The sequence below is a fragment of the Aotus nancymaae genome, unplaced genomic scaffold (genome assembly GCF_030222135.1).
Source record: "Aotus nancymaae isolate 86718 unplaced genomic scaffold, 86718_ANA_hifiasm-v0.15.2.pri h1tg000067l, whole genome shotgun sequence".
In the NCBI taxonomy this organism is placed as follows: domain Eukaryota; kingdom Metazoa; phylum Chordata; class Mammalia; order Primates; family Aotidae; genus Aotus; species Aotus nancymaae.
Genome location: NW_026988482.1, coordinates 30,214,729 through 30,232,822, shown reverse-complemented (window position 1 = coordinate 30,232,822; position 18,094 = coordinate 30,214,729). Strand labels below are relative to the sequence as shown.

The 18,094-nt window shown below is 41.4% G+C and overlaps 1 protein-coding gene across 10 annotated transcripts in view; it reads left to right on the top strand.

Moving 5' to 3' along the window:
- ERC2 (ELKS/RAB6-interacting/CAST family member 2) overlaps positions 1–18,094 on the top strand; it is a 958,416-nt gene that overhangs the window by 768,942 nt on the left and 171,380 nt on the right. For 3 of the 10 annotated variants that reach the window (XR_010338994.1, XR_010338995.1, XM_064367214.1), the window contains exon 18: positions 8,580–8,645. The exons of the other annotated variants lie outside the window; for them this stretch is intronic. Coding sequence is in view for 1 of the 3 variants with exons in the window: in XM_064367214.1 (XP_064223284.1) it covers positions 8,580–8,606 (27 nt within the window). In the remaining 2 variants the exon portion in view is untranslated. The remainder of the gene's footprint in view (positions 1–8,579; positions 8,646–18,094) is intronic. 10 annotated transcript variants of the gene reach the window in all.

The following is an 18,094-nucleotide window of genomic DNA, read 5'->3' as shown; positions in this document are numbered from 1 at the left end:
GGTAGAGTTAGCTCAGAAAAGAAAAGCAAGACTTTTGTTCTCTCACCTTCTTACCTCTGTCCATGATGCACACACCTGAGCCTTGGGTACTGCTCTCAGGTAGAATGAGTCAGCATCCTATAGAGCATTCCCAAACGACGGGAATTTCCAGCCATCCCTGCAATTAGGCCCTCATCGCTGTTGTGGCTGGAGGCAGGTGACATCTCCAGGCCCATGTGTTTCCTGCCCCTAGATCTTTTTTCATAAAACCCACCTGCTTTTCTCTCCCTTCTGCATTTTGTGTTAGTCCACAAGAATTTGGTGGGGTCTCACGGTCCACCAGGAGAATGAAGCAGTCACAGCAACCCCACCTGGGGTGTGCCAGCTTGAGGCCATGGGATCCCCTACTCCCACTGAGCCCCTCTCTCTGGATGCAGGACGAGCTTTCTTGATTGATGCTCTGCTTCCCTTGCACTTTTCACTGGCAAATTAATTGAAGCACAGCCCTTTGAATTCTAACAGACAGGCAAGGGGGTCCAACTTGCTGTTGCCCCCAGAAGATGGATTCTGTATATAGAGTTGTTATTCCTAGCTTTTGCTTAGGGGAGAATAAAAAGGATTTATTTTATGTTTTGAGGTTAAATGAATGTGGGATAAATGTATACAGAGCATCCTGTGTGTATATATGTATGTATCGCTCTATGTCAGATGAACTGAGGACTTTTCCACATATGGAAGAATTTCACAAGATCATGTTTAACTAGAAATTTCCCTCCCTAACTTCCTCTGAGTGCATGTTTGAATATACATTATATATACATATATATGTATGTGTGAACATAAATATATCTTCATGTTTCCTCCACTGAAGAAAAATTAACACGTATATCAGGGCTTACTAAAGTATAGTTATAGAACATCCAGAAAACCAGAAATTTTTAGACCCCCAAGATAGTAACCTGATAAGAAAAGTTATGTGTTTTAAGCTTTTAATATCAGTTTTCCAACCAAGCTATTATGTCCAAAGCTTGCCCAGATAAGAGACAGTAGATTCTTTTTTTGCATTGCAAATCTAATTTCATGGCCCACTTCTTGGAAGAAGCCTTAAGTTTTGGTTTCACGTAGGGATGAAGCCTTCAAATTCAACAACCCATGAAGAAACCTCTTATTGGTGCTGATGTGTATTGCATGGGAGAAGGGTTCAGAGATTTCCACCATCAGCACTCCTGGGCCAGTCCTCTCAGAACTGCAGCCAAGGATATCCTGGCATGCATTTTTAAATAGCTCTTGCGAGCCACTTGCCTCTTGCCCAGTAATTCCTTTCTCACAAGTAGATTGGAGGATACTGTGTTTAAAACGCAGCAGGCTAAGAAATAGAAAGATATCACAGATGTCTCTTTTTTCTTTATTCCCCAGAGACTACTAAAAATCTCCAAAACTACTAAAAAGTGAGCCAGACAGCATATGCGATTTCCCACCATTGGGAAATAAAAGTGGCAGTTTATTTGTTTGCTTGTTTTTAAGAGCAGAAGCTGTAGAGTAGCCCTGCCGTGGCTCTCTGTGAGGCCACAGGTAAAGAAGGAAATGGGGACAAATGTCTGAACTGTTGTTGTGGGAGGTATTTAACTGCCTCCTTCCTCTACCAGCAGTTACATGCTCACCCAACCATTAAGAGCCACAGGAGAGGAAGGGAGGCGGGGTTATGCAGCAGTTGGGAAGCTGGCTTTGCAGATGAGCAGGTTATTGTCAGAGCCCTTTAATCTGGGTGTGATGTTAATTCCCTGCATGTAAGTACATGAGGGCACGATTTAATAAGACCTGCCAGGTAGGGTCTTCATGTATGGGAAAAATGCAGATCTGCTTAATGTATCAGGATCCTCCTGTTAGAAAAGGATTTTTTCTTAAAGGAGGTTTGAGCCTATTGAAGATTTCATTCTGTCTTACTCTATTTTGGGGTAAAGTGGGTTTTTTTTTTTTTAACTGATTTGTCTAGGTTTTACACCTTGTTTGCAGTATTAGGGTTACATTAAGAGATTTGTTGCCATATCCTTTGAGTCAACAGGGTTTTCAGACACAGCCTGTGCTCCCCAGCTTACAGATGCAATGCATCTTGGCAACATTGGAGAGTTGATTTCTTTTCAACTTGCTGCTTTAATCCAGTCGCATTTGTCTAAGAGGCAGCACTTCGGCTCCCGCATTGAGAGGGGGTGGCCAACCTTGAAATGTCAGGAAGCAGGGAAATCCATTTTATATTGCTAAACACCATTGCCTCTCTTTTTTTCTGTAACTGATGTAATAGGGATCATGTTTGACTTACAACACTCCAGACACTTGCAGCACTCCAAAGGTAAGGGAACAGCAGAGGAAAGAGAGTGGGAAACATCCTTTAAACATACCTTGCACACACTCACAAAGTCTGTTATTTTTAGGAAACCACCTTACAGACCAATAGCATTTTTAAAAAATCCAATTTGGACGTCCATCTATTAATGATCTGAATAAAGTCTAGTTTTGAACAGCCCAGAGACGCTAAAATATTTAAGAATCATTTTATACACCATCAGAGCCTTTTTATACACACAGTTTTGCCTTCAGCCTTAGCGTAATATCAGATAATTTGTTTTACTAGTAATTATTAATGCTACCAACAGGAATGATATGCCTAGTTATGTTGGTCTAAGTCTGTAACATCCATAAAATGGTTTAATTTACATTCTTGAGTTTAATTTGCACAGCAACCCTATGAAGCATCAGGACCAGGATATGGAAGTCCCATTTTCTTTTTTAAGCAACTGAGGAAATGAAGAGTCAAGAGGAAATTTGATTGCCTACCATGAAGGAAATGGCAGAACCAGAGTCATGCTAAAAACATAATTTTCACTGTGTTAAACAAAGCCAAGTGTTAATGACTGATCGACGAAGCAGCAAAGCAAAAATAAAGCCTGTCTTCGCTCCCACCCTTTTTTATGGTTATCTGGCAATGGTTCCACTTTTAGCGATGTTGACTTTAAGCTCCCAAACAATATTGTTGGCCAACATAGAGCTTTCCAGCATTCTCATGTTCATTCTCATGGACATCTGATGTCCTTGAGCTGAGTGAAATGGCACAGTGCACCACAGACTAGTTTTTCACAGCTACTTTTGCTTGAAGGAAATAGAAAACTAGTTTCTTCAATTTTCCCTATAATGATGATGCAAAAAAAAAATATTGAGGAAGCACCTAAAGATGCTATAATAGAAGTGAAGGTAAAGGCCACCCAAGCTTCTATAACATTCTCGATGGCTTGGCAAAGAAGTCTCAGGTGGCTGCCCTGCCTCAGTGTGTCCTTGTGAGGTGAACTTGCTGAGAAGAACCAATGCAGGCTGCACAGACTCTCCAGTCCCTGCCTCTCCCTTGAGAGACACCCCAGTGTGTCTCTTAAAATATGGACATCTCCTACTGTGTTCCACCCTCAGCCAGTGAAGTTCCGCTTTCACTACTTGAGGGTAGAAGAATAAACCAGAGATGTGGCTGGTGCAGTAAAAGAGGGAAAGAGTCATTCTGAGGAGATACAGTCAACACAATCTTGGAAACTGTTAAGAACTGGAATCCAGGCAGCATAATCCTTCAGAGGAATCCAGTCATTCAAAACAGTGAGAACTGAGCCTTCCATAATTACTCATTTAGAAATATCTAAGTTCCCACATCTGAGAATCGTGGCACAGTTTGAAGGAAGCAAAGGTGCTGCCTTTCCCCTCAGAGATCTTAAAATGTCTTGGGGTGCTACTGATATGTCCACGTAAATACCTTCCACTTGCAAGTGAAGACCCCTTTCTTCCAAGGGCCGGAAGGACCCAACTTAAGTTGTAGCTTCCAGTTCCAACCAGGGTCTTCAACAGTTTGGAAAGAGGGCAGAACCAAGTTCAAAGTACTCTAGAGCTGAGCTAAGCAGAACCAACAAATGCCTTTTGGGGTCAAAGTGAGCTCTTCTTTCTGTGGCTTCACAGCTCATATGGTAGAGTCAGAAGGGTGTACTTTTGTGGTGAGATGGACTGGAATTTGACCCTGGCTCCATAGCATCTGACCAGGTGTCCTTTGGTGAGCTACCTGACCTCCCTCCCTGAGCCTTCCTTTCCACATCTGCACAAAGAGCCTCCTGACACCTGTGTCACCGGGCCTCTGTGAGACTCAGAGAGGAAACACAGAAAGCCATCAGCACTCTTTCTAAGCAGAAGAGGGGTGATACACACTGGCTCTTTTCTAGCCCAGCTCAGAAATAAGCTAACATTTATTTTTAAAAGAGCAGGAAGTAGATTTCTGAACCTGGCTAGGACTTTCCTATTTTTCGGGGGATCTTACCTGCAAATGGGCCCCAGAGGTTATAATAAATACAAGTCATGTAAGAATTTATAGCCATACCTGACCCCATCACCTGAACAGAGACATTTGTCCATGGACTAAGCATTCCAGGAAGCAGGAGAGATGAAAACCACAAATGAATGGTCTCCAGAGGGAAGGTTTGGACTTAACCCTAGGAGAAAACTTACTAGTGCCCTGCTGTAGCTCAGTGCCCCACTTTTCCAGGCTCATGCCTAAGCCTATTGTTTTCCTTTTTTGTCTGTTTTTCCCAGCTCTGGCCAAGCCTGCAGTTGGAAATGCTAACAGGATCTGCTTTGGTTGAGCCCAGGATCAGGGCACATCATAAATTCCACACTGTGATCTTGCTTTCATGACTTGTGCAGCCAAACTTTGCAAAGTCCTGGGGCTTGAAGTTTCAGAAAGTTTTAGAGAAGCCATGAATGAAGCAGGAGTGGAGGCGACTCTGAAGATTGCCTACACCAGACCTAGTTACAACTGGGATCATCTATCTCCTTGCACCCCTTCCAGCAAGGAAGCCAGGTGGAACTTCTGACAAAGACCTCGGCTGAGTTCCCCAAAAGGCAGTAGGCTACTTGAAAGTGATACTTCCCTGATTCTACTGTCTTTCCTTGCTAGGACAGGTGTGACAGTAAGATCCCCATTAAGAACTTAATTCTTTGATTTAAAAAAAAAAAAAAAAAAAAAGCCAGCTATCAACTCAAAGAGGATTGTAGGTGTTTAAAAAAAAAACAAAAAAAAACAAGATCTAGTGGTGGCCTCAGGTTTGCCTGCTGGCTGTACCTAATACTTTAAAATGGAGACCAATTAAAGGTTTACAGTGGACCATTTATCATGTCAGATTATAGAGTTTCTTTTCAGAGCTTCTTTGCTGGAGCTAATAAATGCCCCCCCACCCCACAACAGCAAGTCTCTTGTCTTGTCAATGGTTACTCAGTCCCTTTGCCTTTAGAGCTTGCCATAAACATAACATAGCCACTGTGAGCAGCCCATCGGTGAGGAATTTTGTTTTATCTCAGTATTTAGAGAATCCCATTAGGGCGCAGCATCTGGGACTACAGGATTTCCATCAAGGCCCCTTGTCCGTCACATCATTCCGGGAACTGTATATGTATCCTGGAGTTGTTTGATAGTTAAACCTCCTCCCCTTCAGAATTTGCTGTGTTTTGTGGTCACTGTGCTCTGGGCTTCAGTCCACCTTGGATGTTCCCATCCCCAGATGAACAAAAGCATGCAGATGACTGATGGACTAGAGTCTTTCTTCCCATCCAGATATTTTGGCAACTCGTGGCAGAACAATCACTCAAAGGACACACAAGGGATCAAACACCAAGCAGCATTCAGAACAGCCACTGCAAAGTAGATTTGGAAACAGAAAAACAAGGAAAGGAAACAGACTGTCCCAGGCCTGATAGATGCTTTGTAAAACTCCAAGTATTTCTAAACAGCTTAGCATGAAGATAGGGATCAAGTGATACTTGTCTGTTTCTTATTTTTGATCCCCAAATTTACATTTCTGTGCAGTAAGGTTGCTGAACAAATGAATATTTGCATACAGAGATGCAGGCAGTGCAGCAGTGAAACAGCGGCATATGTTTGGAAAGACTTGGAGCTCCTGCACTGATTAGCTCCTGCATTTTTGTTTTTTATTCCCCAAATGGACACTCACTCTGACCCAGATCACTTGGCGATGAGGGTCAATTCATGTTTAAGCTTTGAAGATTAGAGAGACCAGAAAGGGCCACCACGTCTCTATTTTCTTTTAAAAACTTTAAACTTTGAAACACTAAAAACTTTAAAAAATGCATAGTATTCTGAGTTCATGAAAGGAATTTATCCACATTTCTGCCACATTAAATGTTAGCAAAGTTTACATTGGACTGTCATATTTCTTTACTTTATTCACCAGCATACAAGATGTCGATCTGAACATCTGGTTTTTAATAACCCTCGACATCTGGGAGCTCCTTTTTATTCCTATGGTGGACGAGGAACAGTAGTAGTGATATTGGCAGCGTGTATTTTCAAACTACAACTCCTGTCTGTTTCAATCATAATTAATTACCACTTTTTAATGTATTTAATTTGCTAAAAGTGATTTGCATTAGACCACATTTCACTGTTAAGAAAATAGTAGTAGGTTTCGGTGGCAGTGGCTTTTCTTTTGCCTACTTTCTTCTCTTTTAAAAATTAAAACCCGATAGGAGTGGATGTGGAACAAAATGAATGTATGCATGCTATTGGGTTTTAAATGTGAAATGAAATAAACTGCTCTGCAAGGAAAGTTATTTTGTAGCTATTTAGGAAGAAGTCCACAGGGGCTGTAAGCTGTATTTTAGAGAAAGCCTCCTATTTTGACTTGTGACTTTGGCAAACCATAGCATCTTTCTATGCTTGGAATTTTTCTACAGCAGCGATTTTGGGGGTCAAGAATCTTATGATGAAAGCTAGGGCCTCCATCCAGAGAAATATATTTGCGCACATACTCAACAACTTTCTTCATTGAATTTCAAGGGGTTGCTAGACCCCTTGAAACCCATTTATGAATGCCCTAGGGTCTCATGCTATAAACTTTCTTCCTTTATGAAGATGAAAAGGAACATCAACTTTGCTTTTCTCCAGGGACAGAGAGGAAGTTAAATGAATGTAAAAATACTTTTTTCCTAAGTCACATAGGGAAAGGGAAGTTTCTCGCCAAGAGCAATTATTAGACTGTTTAATAATAAACACAGATAATTTTTATGTAGGAAGGCCCAGCTAAAATAATCAATGTGTTTTATTTTTTGCCAGAATATTCCTACCTAAGCTGTCAAGTGAAAATTCATACTGAGTTGTCCAGTTCAGACTCTGTGCAGATTACTCAATTGACTCAAGTCAGTCAGGGATTCTTAACCTTTGTGGGCCATGGATCCCTTTGGCAGTATGATGAACTCTCTGAATCTCTTCTCAGAATATTTTTTTAATGCATAAAACAGAATACATAGAACTATAAAGTAAATAAACTGTATTGAAAGTTATTTGAAAAATAAATCTTTGAACAGATAAAAATGACTAGGTCTATTGGCCAGATTAGGTCAAACTGTATGAAACTGCTATTTTTGTAAGTAAAAATGGCCAAATATTGGCATTTTCATAGGATTCAACCTAATAATATGACAGCTTAACCAATAAGGAGTCAACTAATGAGAAAATGTTCCAAGTTATTTTTTTTCCTCTTCCTGATTTTCAAAACCAGAAGCAAATCATGGCAAAATCTGACTTCATTGGAGATCTATTAAAAATTGCAGCTCTCAAATTAAGTGTGACACCAGGCTGTGTTTCAATCCTTGCATTAAACTGTGGGAATTGTTCAAAACAGGGACTTTGCTATGGTGGATATACTTCAGTCTTCAAAGATTCCATTTTCCTGTGTATTAGCCACTTCACTAAGTGAGGAAAGTTACCAGAGCTATTTTGGAAACACTTTTCAACAAGAATTCAAGCCAAAGGAGTTTCAGTTTATCCATAGTTGAACACAATTTTAAGTTAAGCAAAACTTTCTTTCTACAAGCATTCTACTGAATTGAAAGTTTACCTCTCTTTTCTTTGAAACTATTTGATTGCAAATGTATAATCGTTCCATGCAACTGTCTAATCATTCCATCGCGAGTGCATCCTCTTACATGCTGAGAGCAAAATAGAAGCTGTCAACTAAGGAGATCGCAGCATGTTTGAGCCTTTGTGGAATAACCAATATGAATTATCGCATGCTGAAAAGTTTGTTCCACCCAAGTAGATGGAGTTGTGTGTGTTTTTTAATTCTTCTTCAGCCTTTATTGATACTTTAAGCTTAAGAGAAATTAAGGGTATTTGATTACTATAATTACTTCTCTGCTTACTTAAAAGGTTTAATCTACTCCTTAGGCATATGCAATTCAGATTGCATGCCTTCCAAAAAAATAATCATCTGCTAATGTAGACTAATTTTAATCTTCTAATCCAATCTTGACACAGAGTCAGAGCTGGGTGGGTGGAATGTTTTTGTGTGTGGGTTGCCATAGATACAAAACTTGGTTATATATTTGACAAGTCGGTGATGTGGAACTTAAGTTACTGGGGATTTTTTTCCTCAGTCTTTAAGATTAAAATACAAAGTGAAGATTAGTGTGCCTTTCCAGTGCATCTCGGTGTAACTAACCTTCTCTTCTTTCATTCTGGTGCTCCCCTCCTCTCTGTGCACCTCCCCACCTCGGGCCGGCCGCAGGATGACGAGGAGGGCATATGGGCATAGCCGGGCCTGTAAACCAAAGTTCCAGTTTTGTTTTGAGGGGTGAGAAACCATCTTTTATATCATTTTTCTTAAAAAATTGCATTCTAGTATTGTATTGTGTGCGTGCTCAATTGTGCTCGCTGATGTTTGTGAATTGTGCCCTGTGTTTGCTACTGTGTTCTGTGAGCGCAGAATGTCCGCGTGCCCCGACCCTTCCCAAGAGCCCCCTCCATCCTACCTCACCTCCCCACCCCATGATCACATTACCGCTCTGCCTTGTTGGGGCTGGGTTTAGCACGATTCAAATGTTTCTATGTTATTTGAGATGTAAACTATGCCCTTACTAGGATTTATACACACTTTTTAAGGCATGATTGTGGACTCAGAAATTGTCACAATTCTCCAGTCGTGGTTTTCAGCCGACAGCTTGCTTTTACCAGATATGCCAGTGTGGTGTGACTCTCACGTCCTTCTGGTTGTGTCAAATATTTGGCAAGGAATAAGGAAAATAAAACTATCTATCTTCATGGAGCTGAAACTATCATCTCTAAGAAGCCTGTTTAATGGATTGTGCCATCTCTTCTATGGCAGTTCTGAAGAAAACACAAGGATCAAGGCATAGTAATGGTGAATGGGTAACTGTAATTCTTTAAATGAATTAGAATAGAAATATTCTTATTAGCAGGTCTCATTAGTGACATTTTATCTGTTGCTTTTTAAAAATTATACTTCTGTGGGGCTTTGCACACATTGTATTTATCGGGAGGTTTTGTACTTTTAAAAGCTGATCTTTAGTTATTAAGAGCTCACCCTTTATTTACGTCCTGTCTGCATTACGATTGAATAGTGACACATGTAATTACCACATGGTTATAAATGGAACGTTGAAGTCTAGCAACTTTTGCTGCTGGGAATTGCACCTCTCCTGTGTACTGCAGTCTGTTTAACACCAAGTCACAAGCTCCCTGGAGTTGAATATACATATGGTTACATAGAATATAGTATTAAACCTGACAACATTACATATGACATTTTACTCTGAACAAGGAATGTAGTAGATCGTGTGCCATAGTGAATTTTTCTGATCAGAAAATATTCAATGTATAGTTCTTTATTCTGGGGCAAGCATGAAATGTCACAGTGCTGGAGAATCAACAGGTGTGGGACAATTCTTTGGGATAACCTAGCATGTGTGTTTTTCCCCCGAGTCTTGCCTTCTTCGCATAGCATGGCAAGTGGTGCTTCAGGTGAAGTTTTACCTAGAACTGGAAGTTTTGCCTGTGGGTGAGTTTCACTGTTGTGTTTTACTTCTTAGTTGAACCCGTTATTGGTCCCACTAATGGGTCAGTTTCCTTTTTTTTCCGTACTGAGGGGGACGTTCACAGGTTGGTTGTTTTCAGGTACAACATCTTTTACATAGTAAAGGTGTAATGCCTCCTGGATCCATTTGCTGCCAGTAAAGCCTGCTTCATGTTAATACAGGAGTATCTCATCTCTTCTCCATTTTCTTGGTACGGGGGAAAACAGCACTGGAATGAACACTTCCAGATGCAAAATCGCTCCATAGGAAAGCTTGTTAGTATGCGGAAGTGGGGAAATCAGAGAAGCTCTGGATGTTCTATGGGAGCAATTCTCTATCCAGGGAAAACATTAAGAGAAATGTCATATTTACTCACACAGAAAAGCTAATAAAAGTGGAGATTGACATAAGTAAAAAGAAATGAGAAGAAAGGGTTTTATGGCATTAAAAAGCAAACCTGTGAAGCCTGCCCCAAACATGCATAGGGTAGGTAGGTAAAGGAAAGTTCTAAGAGTTTGGGAGTTGTCTTGAAAAGTATAGCTCCTACTTGGGGCTATTCTGTGAAGCTACTTCTGCCATCATGAGTATCAGGGTGCTAGGCTACACTTGTGTGTCCTCTGGAATAATGAAGACTTTTTATTGTCCTTTCACAAGATTCATGACACCCTGAGATATGAACGGTGTTGTTATCCTCACGATGGAATTGGCTCCAAGACCAACAGAAAATCTTGCCTTGCTTAAGGCAAATGCAGACAATTGTGTTAAGCCCTATTTATCCCCTTTATTTCTTTATTTCCCCAAACACCATGCACCCCAGAAAATAAATGTTTTTAGAAATTTAGTCAATATATAATCCTTCTTTAGTATGCTGTAATAAATTTCATATGCTTCAGAGGAAAACTACTTATCTTTCTTTATGACTCCTTTAAACAAGTTTGCTTAGATATCCTCAGGCTTTTAAAACCATATCTTTAAGGATTTAAATAATGAGATACTGGGGGAACCTTCTGTTTTTGAGCAGCTGTTGCATGTTTTGAGTTGCATTACAATCCATGAGGCCTTAGGAAACATTAAATTTATAACTAAGGATAGATAATAGTGGCACATTAAAAATTAACTGTTTTGAATGTTTTGATTTATGGCCCCTATAAAAGAAACATTACAAGATGTTATTTTACTAGGCATCAGTAATATGCTCATAATAGCATCAGAAGGCTCTCAGTTGAATCTGGAGTTCTGGTGCTGAAATGAATCATAATTTAGAAAAAGTCTCTCTAAAAATTACAACAAATTGGAATTAGCATAACAACCCCATCAGCTCCTCCCTTTTTTGCCGCTTCTGGAGACAAAGTCCAGACATGATTTATTTGTCTCACTCTGATCATTCAAGAATGATATTTTCTGAGCACACAGTGGACTGGGGAAAGTTTACTTTACGAAAGAGTTTTGACAGCCCCTAGAGCTGGCCTTTCCCTTCTTAAACCTCACACCCAGGCCTGGTTTTATCAGTGTGTGTCTTGTGCCGTCCACAGGCCCTACACTGAGAAGGGTTCCACTCTTAGGTTAAAACTCTGCTGTCACCGTCTTGAAATTTTCATGTTCGTTTGCCCTGAGTGCCCCTGATTATGTAGTCTATGCTGCTTGCACCCACCATATATTCCTATATTCTGCTTCCAAATTCTCTCTATACTCCCCCTCCCTGTTGGATCATCCACACTCTTGTTTTCTTATGTCTAAGATTTACCTGTGACCAGCCTCATAGTTCTGGGTTTCTTCTAGAGACTCCATGGGATCACATTTCCAGCAAGCTGTTGCCCTCATAGGCATCTCTGGCAATGCATATTCAACCACGCCTCTCACCACCAAACCCCCAAACCCCACATGCACATATACTTTCAATTATGAAAATGTGCTCTTGGAGCCCTAACTGTATTTCCTATCTATCTTGCTTTGCAAAATGTGTGAAAAGCAGCCGCTCAATTCTCCGTAACTTTCCTTCAGGGAAATCCACTTGATGTAGGTATCATTTGTATCAGCAAATACTTCTTCATTTGCGTGGAATGAAGGTGCTTTCCTTGGATGCCCCCACCCCAGCCCCAGAGACATCTGGGTTTGTGAACATCAATGAAGTGGGCAATGGACGAGCAAATTGAGGCACCTTGTGAGATTTAGTGCCACATCTGCCTTGACATTTGAATGTTTGAGCTTTTACTGTGAACTCTTATAATTGAGCAGAAAACACAAGTTTTTATTTCTTAAACCACTAGAAAGGGATTAGTCTTTTTTGATTGAAAACATATGCAAATTTTTAGGACCCAATTCATAAAAGTACAGATGTGGCATTAACAAGTTTTGGCATGGGGCTGTGATGCTAGTAGATGCAGTCTGTAGCTGTATGCCACCAGCACATGGACAATGTTATGGTGAGTAAAAATATGAGAAAGAGACATTTCACAAATAGAAGCAGTGCTGGAAGGCCCAGTGGAACTCCCTGCCATGCCTCCCCTCTGGAAGAATGAAAGAAGGATGTAGGAGATGTTTTATTTTGACTAGGAAGTTCATGTCTGTCCTGCCTTCTTTTAGCAGAAAGGATCTGGGCACTCAGCCTGTGCTTGTCCGGGGACTAGAGAAATTTAATGACTGCCAAAAAGAAAAAAAATGTGAAGGAAAGAGCTCTGAGCGCTATACAAAGCAGAGGTTTCTATACAAAGTGGAGGTTTCTATGCAAAGCGCAGGTTTTCTTTTACACTTCCTGTACAGTGGTGCCTATGGGTGCTTTTAATGCAATTCAGAGTTTGTATAACTGAGGATCTGATATATCTCTTTCTTGTGCCATTGGCTACTAAGACTTTCATTTATTCATTTATTTATTTATTATTCACTCATTTGTCCATTCTTTCACCAAATGGTTAAGTTCTTCATTAGATGTCAGGAAACCAATGATGAATAAGATTGCTATGGTTGGCCGGGCATGGTGGCTCATGCCTGTAATCCCAGCACTTTGGGAGGTCGAGGCAGGTGGATCACCTGAGGTCAGGAGTTTGAAACCAGCCTAGCTAACATGGTGAAACCCTGTTTCTACTAAAAATTCAAAAATTAGCTGGGTATGGTGGCACATGCCTGTAAGCCCAGCTACTCAGGAGACTGAGACAGGAGAATCACTTGAACCCAGGAGGCAGAGGTTGCAATGAGCCAAGATTGCACCATTGCACTCCAGCTTGGGCAACAAGAGCAAAACTCTGTCTCAAAAAAAAAATGATTGCCATGCTTGCTACCCTGTGGACCTTGCCATCTAGTCAAGGGAAAGAACATAAATAATTAAATATCTCAATAGAAGCCTTGTACATTTTGGTCATTGCTTTGATGGAAATCAGGAAGATACTGAGATTAACATGAGGAACCTACTTAAGAAAGGATGTTCAGCAAGCATCTCTCCAAGGAAGTAAGTTTTAAGCCAAGTCTTAAAATGTGCTTAGTAAGCCAAGTCTTACAAGTCAGGAGGTATCCATGCCAAGGTGTACATTTGGGAGGTGGTCTCAGGCAGGCATGCAAAAGCTGGAGGTAGGAAGGAGCTTATGGGCTGAAGAAGCTTGAAGACCATAACTCTGGGTAGAGCACGAAACAGTGAGATGAGGATGGAGAAGAGGGAAGGGGGCAGAAAATGTAGGACCTTTTAGGACAAGGTAGAGAGTTTAGATTTTAGCCTAAGGAAAATGAGCAGATGTTGGAGGACTTTAAACAGGGACATGACATGATTTGATTTATGTTGTAGAACAACCCTGACTGCTGTGTAGAGGATGAATTGTCATGGCAGGAAGAGCAGAAGTAGAGGCTGTTCCATGATCTGTGAGAGAATTGATGGCGCTGACCCAGGGCAGCAGTAGTGGAGATGCAGACAAGTGGATAAATTGGAGATAGGACTAGGAAGTGAAGCCAGAAGGACTTGGATGAAGAGGTAAGATAAAGGACAGACTTGAGAATGCCTCCAGATTTCTGCCTTGGGTGTCAAAGCTGGGGCAGGCCATTGTTGGGGGTGGTGGGGGCACTGAGAAGGAACTCGGAGTTCTGCTTTCCCCAGATGTCCAGTCGGTCTGGCCAAGGGAAAGGCAGGCTTTTGACCTAGGCACTTGACCATTTTCCTGCGTATCAGCAGGGGAATCTCTGTCCTCTTATTGCAGTAATGTGCAGACTGATGAGTTTAAAGCATGGCTGAAGTCTAACTTCAAGAGTGAGTGGCTCCTCTAACTCTTAAAGAAAAGGAGATTGCAAAGCAAAATCAGTAGTTATAGAATAGGGACACATGTAAGGGGCAGCGATCTGTGGAAAAACAAAAACCCAGGAGTTGTAGAAGGTTGAAAGGGGCCTAGTGAGAGGAAGAAGTTGCCATTGGCTCTTGCAGTCCTCCCTGAGATCTCTAGGGATCAAGAATTCTGTGGGTTAAGGGGTACAGTATGAGATTTTGATTGCTCTTGATAATTGGCTTCCCATCTTGAAATTCTAAGTATATTATTTTTCTGCAGAAGAAGCTTTCAGTAATCTCTTTTCAGGAGTTAATATGAGAACTAACCAGAAGTAGCTACGAGAAGTTTTAGAACCCACATGACAATGTCTCTGCCTACTTCCAATTGCAAAATCAATTCCTGGGCAAAGTAAGATGTTTTTGCTTTTTCTCTGTCCCCACTTCCTCCTTTTATTTTGCTCCTCTACTCCTCTGGAAGATATCTGTATATTTATGTCTTCTATTCAGGCTTACAAAGCTACTGTTTAGAGCTTCACCTTGAATATCCTATTCACGGTCTTTGCAATTAGTAATTCATTCAAAAAATATTTCTTCATCTTAGTACTGGAGATGTACTGGATATACATCTCAGTACTGGAGTCAAGGAAGTGAACAAAGTGTGATTCATATCCTGGAGGAGCTTAAAGTAGTGCACAGATTCTCAAGCAGGCATCTGTAAACCCTGGAGGCTCTGCAAATCCCCTGATAGGGTTAACAGACTTCAATGTGGATGTATGCACATCCCCGCAAACAGAATGTCTGTGTTCCTCAGCAGAGAGAGGAGCCAGTGACTCAGAAAAAGTGATGAAGACCCTTATCTATGGAAGACTGGATAACATTGTGGTGGGGTGACTAACAGTGTGGTCTCTGGATTCAGATAGGCCCAGGTTTGGATGACCTTGGGTAAGTTACCTTCCATCTCTCCCCTCCATTTTCTCCTTTGAGGAAGGTTGTGACACCCCCAGGGCTGTGATGAGTTGAGTAAGATGCCAAGCCATGACTGGTGCTTGGTGAGTATTCAACCCTAGGTAGAATATAAGCATATCACTATTATTGTTACTTCTGGGCTCAGGAGAGTGTACTGTATCTGTAAAGAGAGGAAAGTGGTTGATACTGGGGTTGGTGAATTTGGGAGGTGAAAGAAAAGGCAGAAGAAAGGAAATCTATTCCTATGGCCATAGCTACACCCAAGCCAGGTACACATTTTCTAGCAGGCCTTATAAAGTATGTTTACCCTATAAATATACCTTCTCCAGTTATCTTTGATTTTTATAACACTTGGGTATAGCAAAGGAAAGTTGATTGTTGGAGAGTGTGAATTAGTCCATGTTTGAAGCAGAGGGTTTCTTTCAGCTAAAAGAAAAATCTAACGAATAACATGAAAGTCAATGAATATTTAACAAATAATTAATTATAGCTAATGAAAAGAGAAAAGGATAATAAAGTCTCAGTCCACCTCTTTTTGCTTTCAAGGGTGATGGACTTGGGGGGTGAAGTAGAAGCTTTTACGCAGATTGGAGAGCAAGTTCTTGTGGGTTTTTCTGAAGCTCATAAGGGTTACCTGGCAAAGCAGTGCATGTTGGCTTAGATATGACCACACTCTCAGGACCTGAAATCTGGCTGAGAAATCGTAAACAAACAGTGGTGATAAATGACCATGGGCCAGAGGCGGGAGGCGTCTAGCAGAGTGTTGTTGCATTACATTACATCCTTCCTGTGCCAGGGCTGGCGCACAGGGAGGACGCTGGCTCTCCCAACCCTTTGTCATTTGCTTTAGAGTATGCTGTTGGTCTGGTCTTGTTTAACTTCTTTATTAATGATCTGTGAAGGGGAGAAAAGAGCATGTGAAGGAAAGTCACAGATGACACTAATTTGGAAGGTGTTGGAAACACTAGTGAGGTCAGAGAAATCACACAAATGGCCTGAAGAAGGTTAGGAACATGGAGGGAAAATAACAAATCTTGGAGAAGTCCAGACACTCACATCTGGTGGAAATTAATCTGAGACACAGATACCAATGGGTGGGAGGGATATGAAAAGCTGAATGCTAAAATAATAATAACAATAACAATAATAAGCTCAGTGAATGTCAGGAAAACCAGCCAGCCCAAAAGTCTGCCATGGATGAGAGAAGGGAGAGAGGTGCCTGTGCCAGTTAGCACTGTCACTATTAGCAAGTGCCAGAGAGACAGGCGTGATCTTATGTGACAATCCTGCCCATCGATTGTCTTACACCTAGGACATTACAATGTTATATATGCTTTATCTCAGAGCATCACCCAAGTTATCAGAAAGATGGAAAGAAAGGCTGGGCGCGGTGGCTCACGCCTGCAATCCCAGCACTTTGGGAGGCTGAAGCAGGCAGATCACTTAAAGTCAGGAGTTCAAGACCAGCCTGGTCAACATGGCGAAACCCTGTCTATACTAAAAATGCAAAAAAATTAGTCTGGCGTGGTGGTGCATGCCTGTAATTCCAGCTACTCAGGAAGCTGAGGCAGGAGAATTGCTTGAACCTGGCAGGTGGAGGTTGGAGTGAGCCAAGATCACACCATTGCACTCTAGCCTGGACAACAAGAGCGAAACTCCATCTTGAAAGAAAGAAAAAGAAAAGGAAGAGAAAGAAAAGGTTTTTAAACAATGCAACCACTAAAGGTTGCAGGGTACCATTTAATGTTGGAGGCAGAACCAAAGCTTCTAAAAGAATTATTAACAACATTTGCAAATGGCCATAATGGTGCTTTCAGGGAGGCCGTAAGGTATTCCTCTAGGATATGTAAATGTGGTGGTTCACAGGTTTCATTTTGAGACTTGTAGACTGAGAATAGATATTTCTCAGAGGCCTCTTTGGGGAGCTATCCAATTGGTGGGCAACGTAATGTTCTGGGTCAGAATTATCTTGTTGGTTCAGGGAAAGCAACTCCAGCCCCATCTCTTTCCAATCATCTCCACAGCCCCAGCCAAAGGGAAAAACCAAAACAGCATCTAAAATCAGAGCACATACTGTGGCTGCCACTGAGTGTATCAATCAAATGGCTATATTCCTTTCTGCTATTAGAGCATCCATTGGCTGGAGGTTACTAGCTGTACCAAGACGTACCTTAACTCTGTCCTCAGACCTCCTCCATATATTCCTTCTCCAGAGTCACATGATCCCCGCAGGAAAATAGCTAGTCCACCTGATGGCCACCTGGTGTTCTTAGGAAACTGGTACTGCAACCCTCATTGTACCTTCTCCATGAACGTGTTTGCCGAGACTTCGAGGTGGGAATGTATTCTGGGAATATATATGCGTCTAGCTTTGTTTTCTGGGAAATATGATGTAAATGCTGAGGACAACAGCACACAGTAACTGAGAACTTCCACTGTGCCAGGTCAGGATCTAAGCTGCTCGTGTGTTGGATCTTGAGTGGAATAAGATTGGGATGTCAGGCACCCATCTCTCTGAAGCAGATCTTGCACTTGTACACACAGGTCCACACCTGCCTTACAGCTCACAGGGCTGTTTCCATGGTGACAAAATCACTGAGATGCTGAGGCTTTATAGGGAGACTCCTTGCCATTTCTTTCAGCCTAAGGGGTCAGCATTTGCAACTCCACTGTATGCCACATTGCTGTGCACGTTAATAAATCAGGTCCCTTCTTTTAGGTTTGTGTGGGTGGTTGAAAGGCAAGGGTAGCTTTAGAATCTGCCAATCCCCAAACATTTCCTTAGTTCCTCAGTCACTGTGTATATGTAGGCTGGTGGAACAGAGCCCCTGGAAGTTTGAAGAAGAAAGATTGTTATAATCTCTTTGAGGGAAGATTTTTCAGTTAAACGTATTAGCTCCAGAATAAAAAGGCAAACTCTCACATATGGTGAAGGACTCCTCACTGTACTTTGTATCTTTGTCCATCAGAGGGAAAACATAGGATGAGGCCCTGAAATAATAA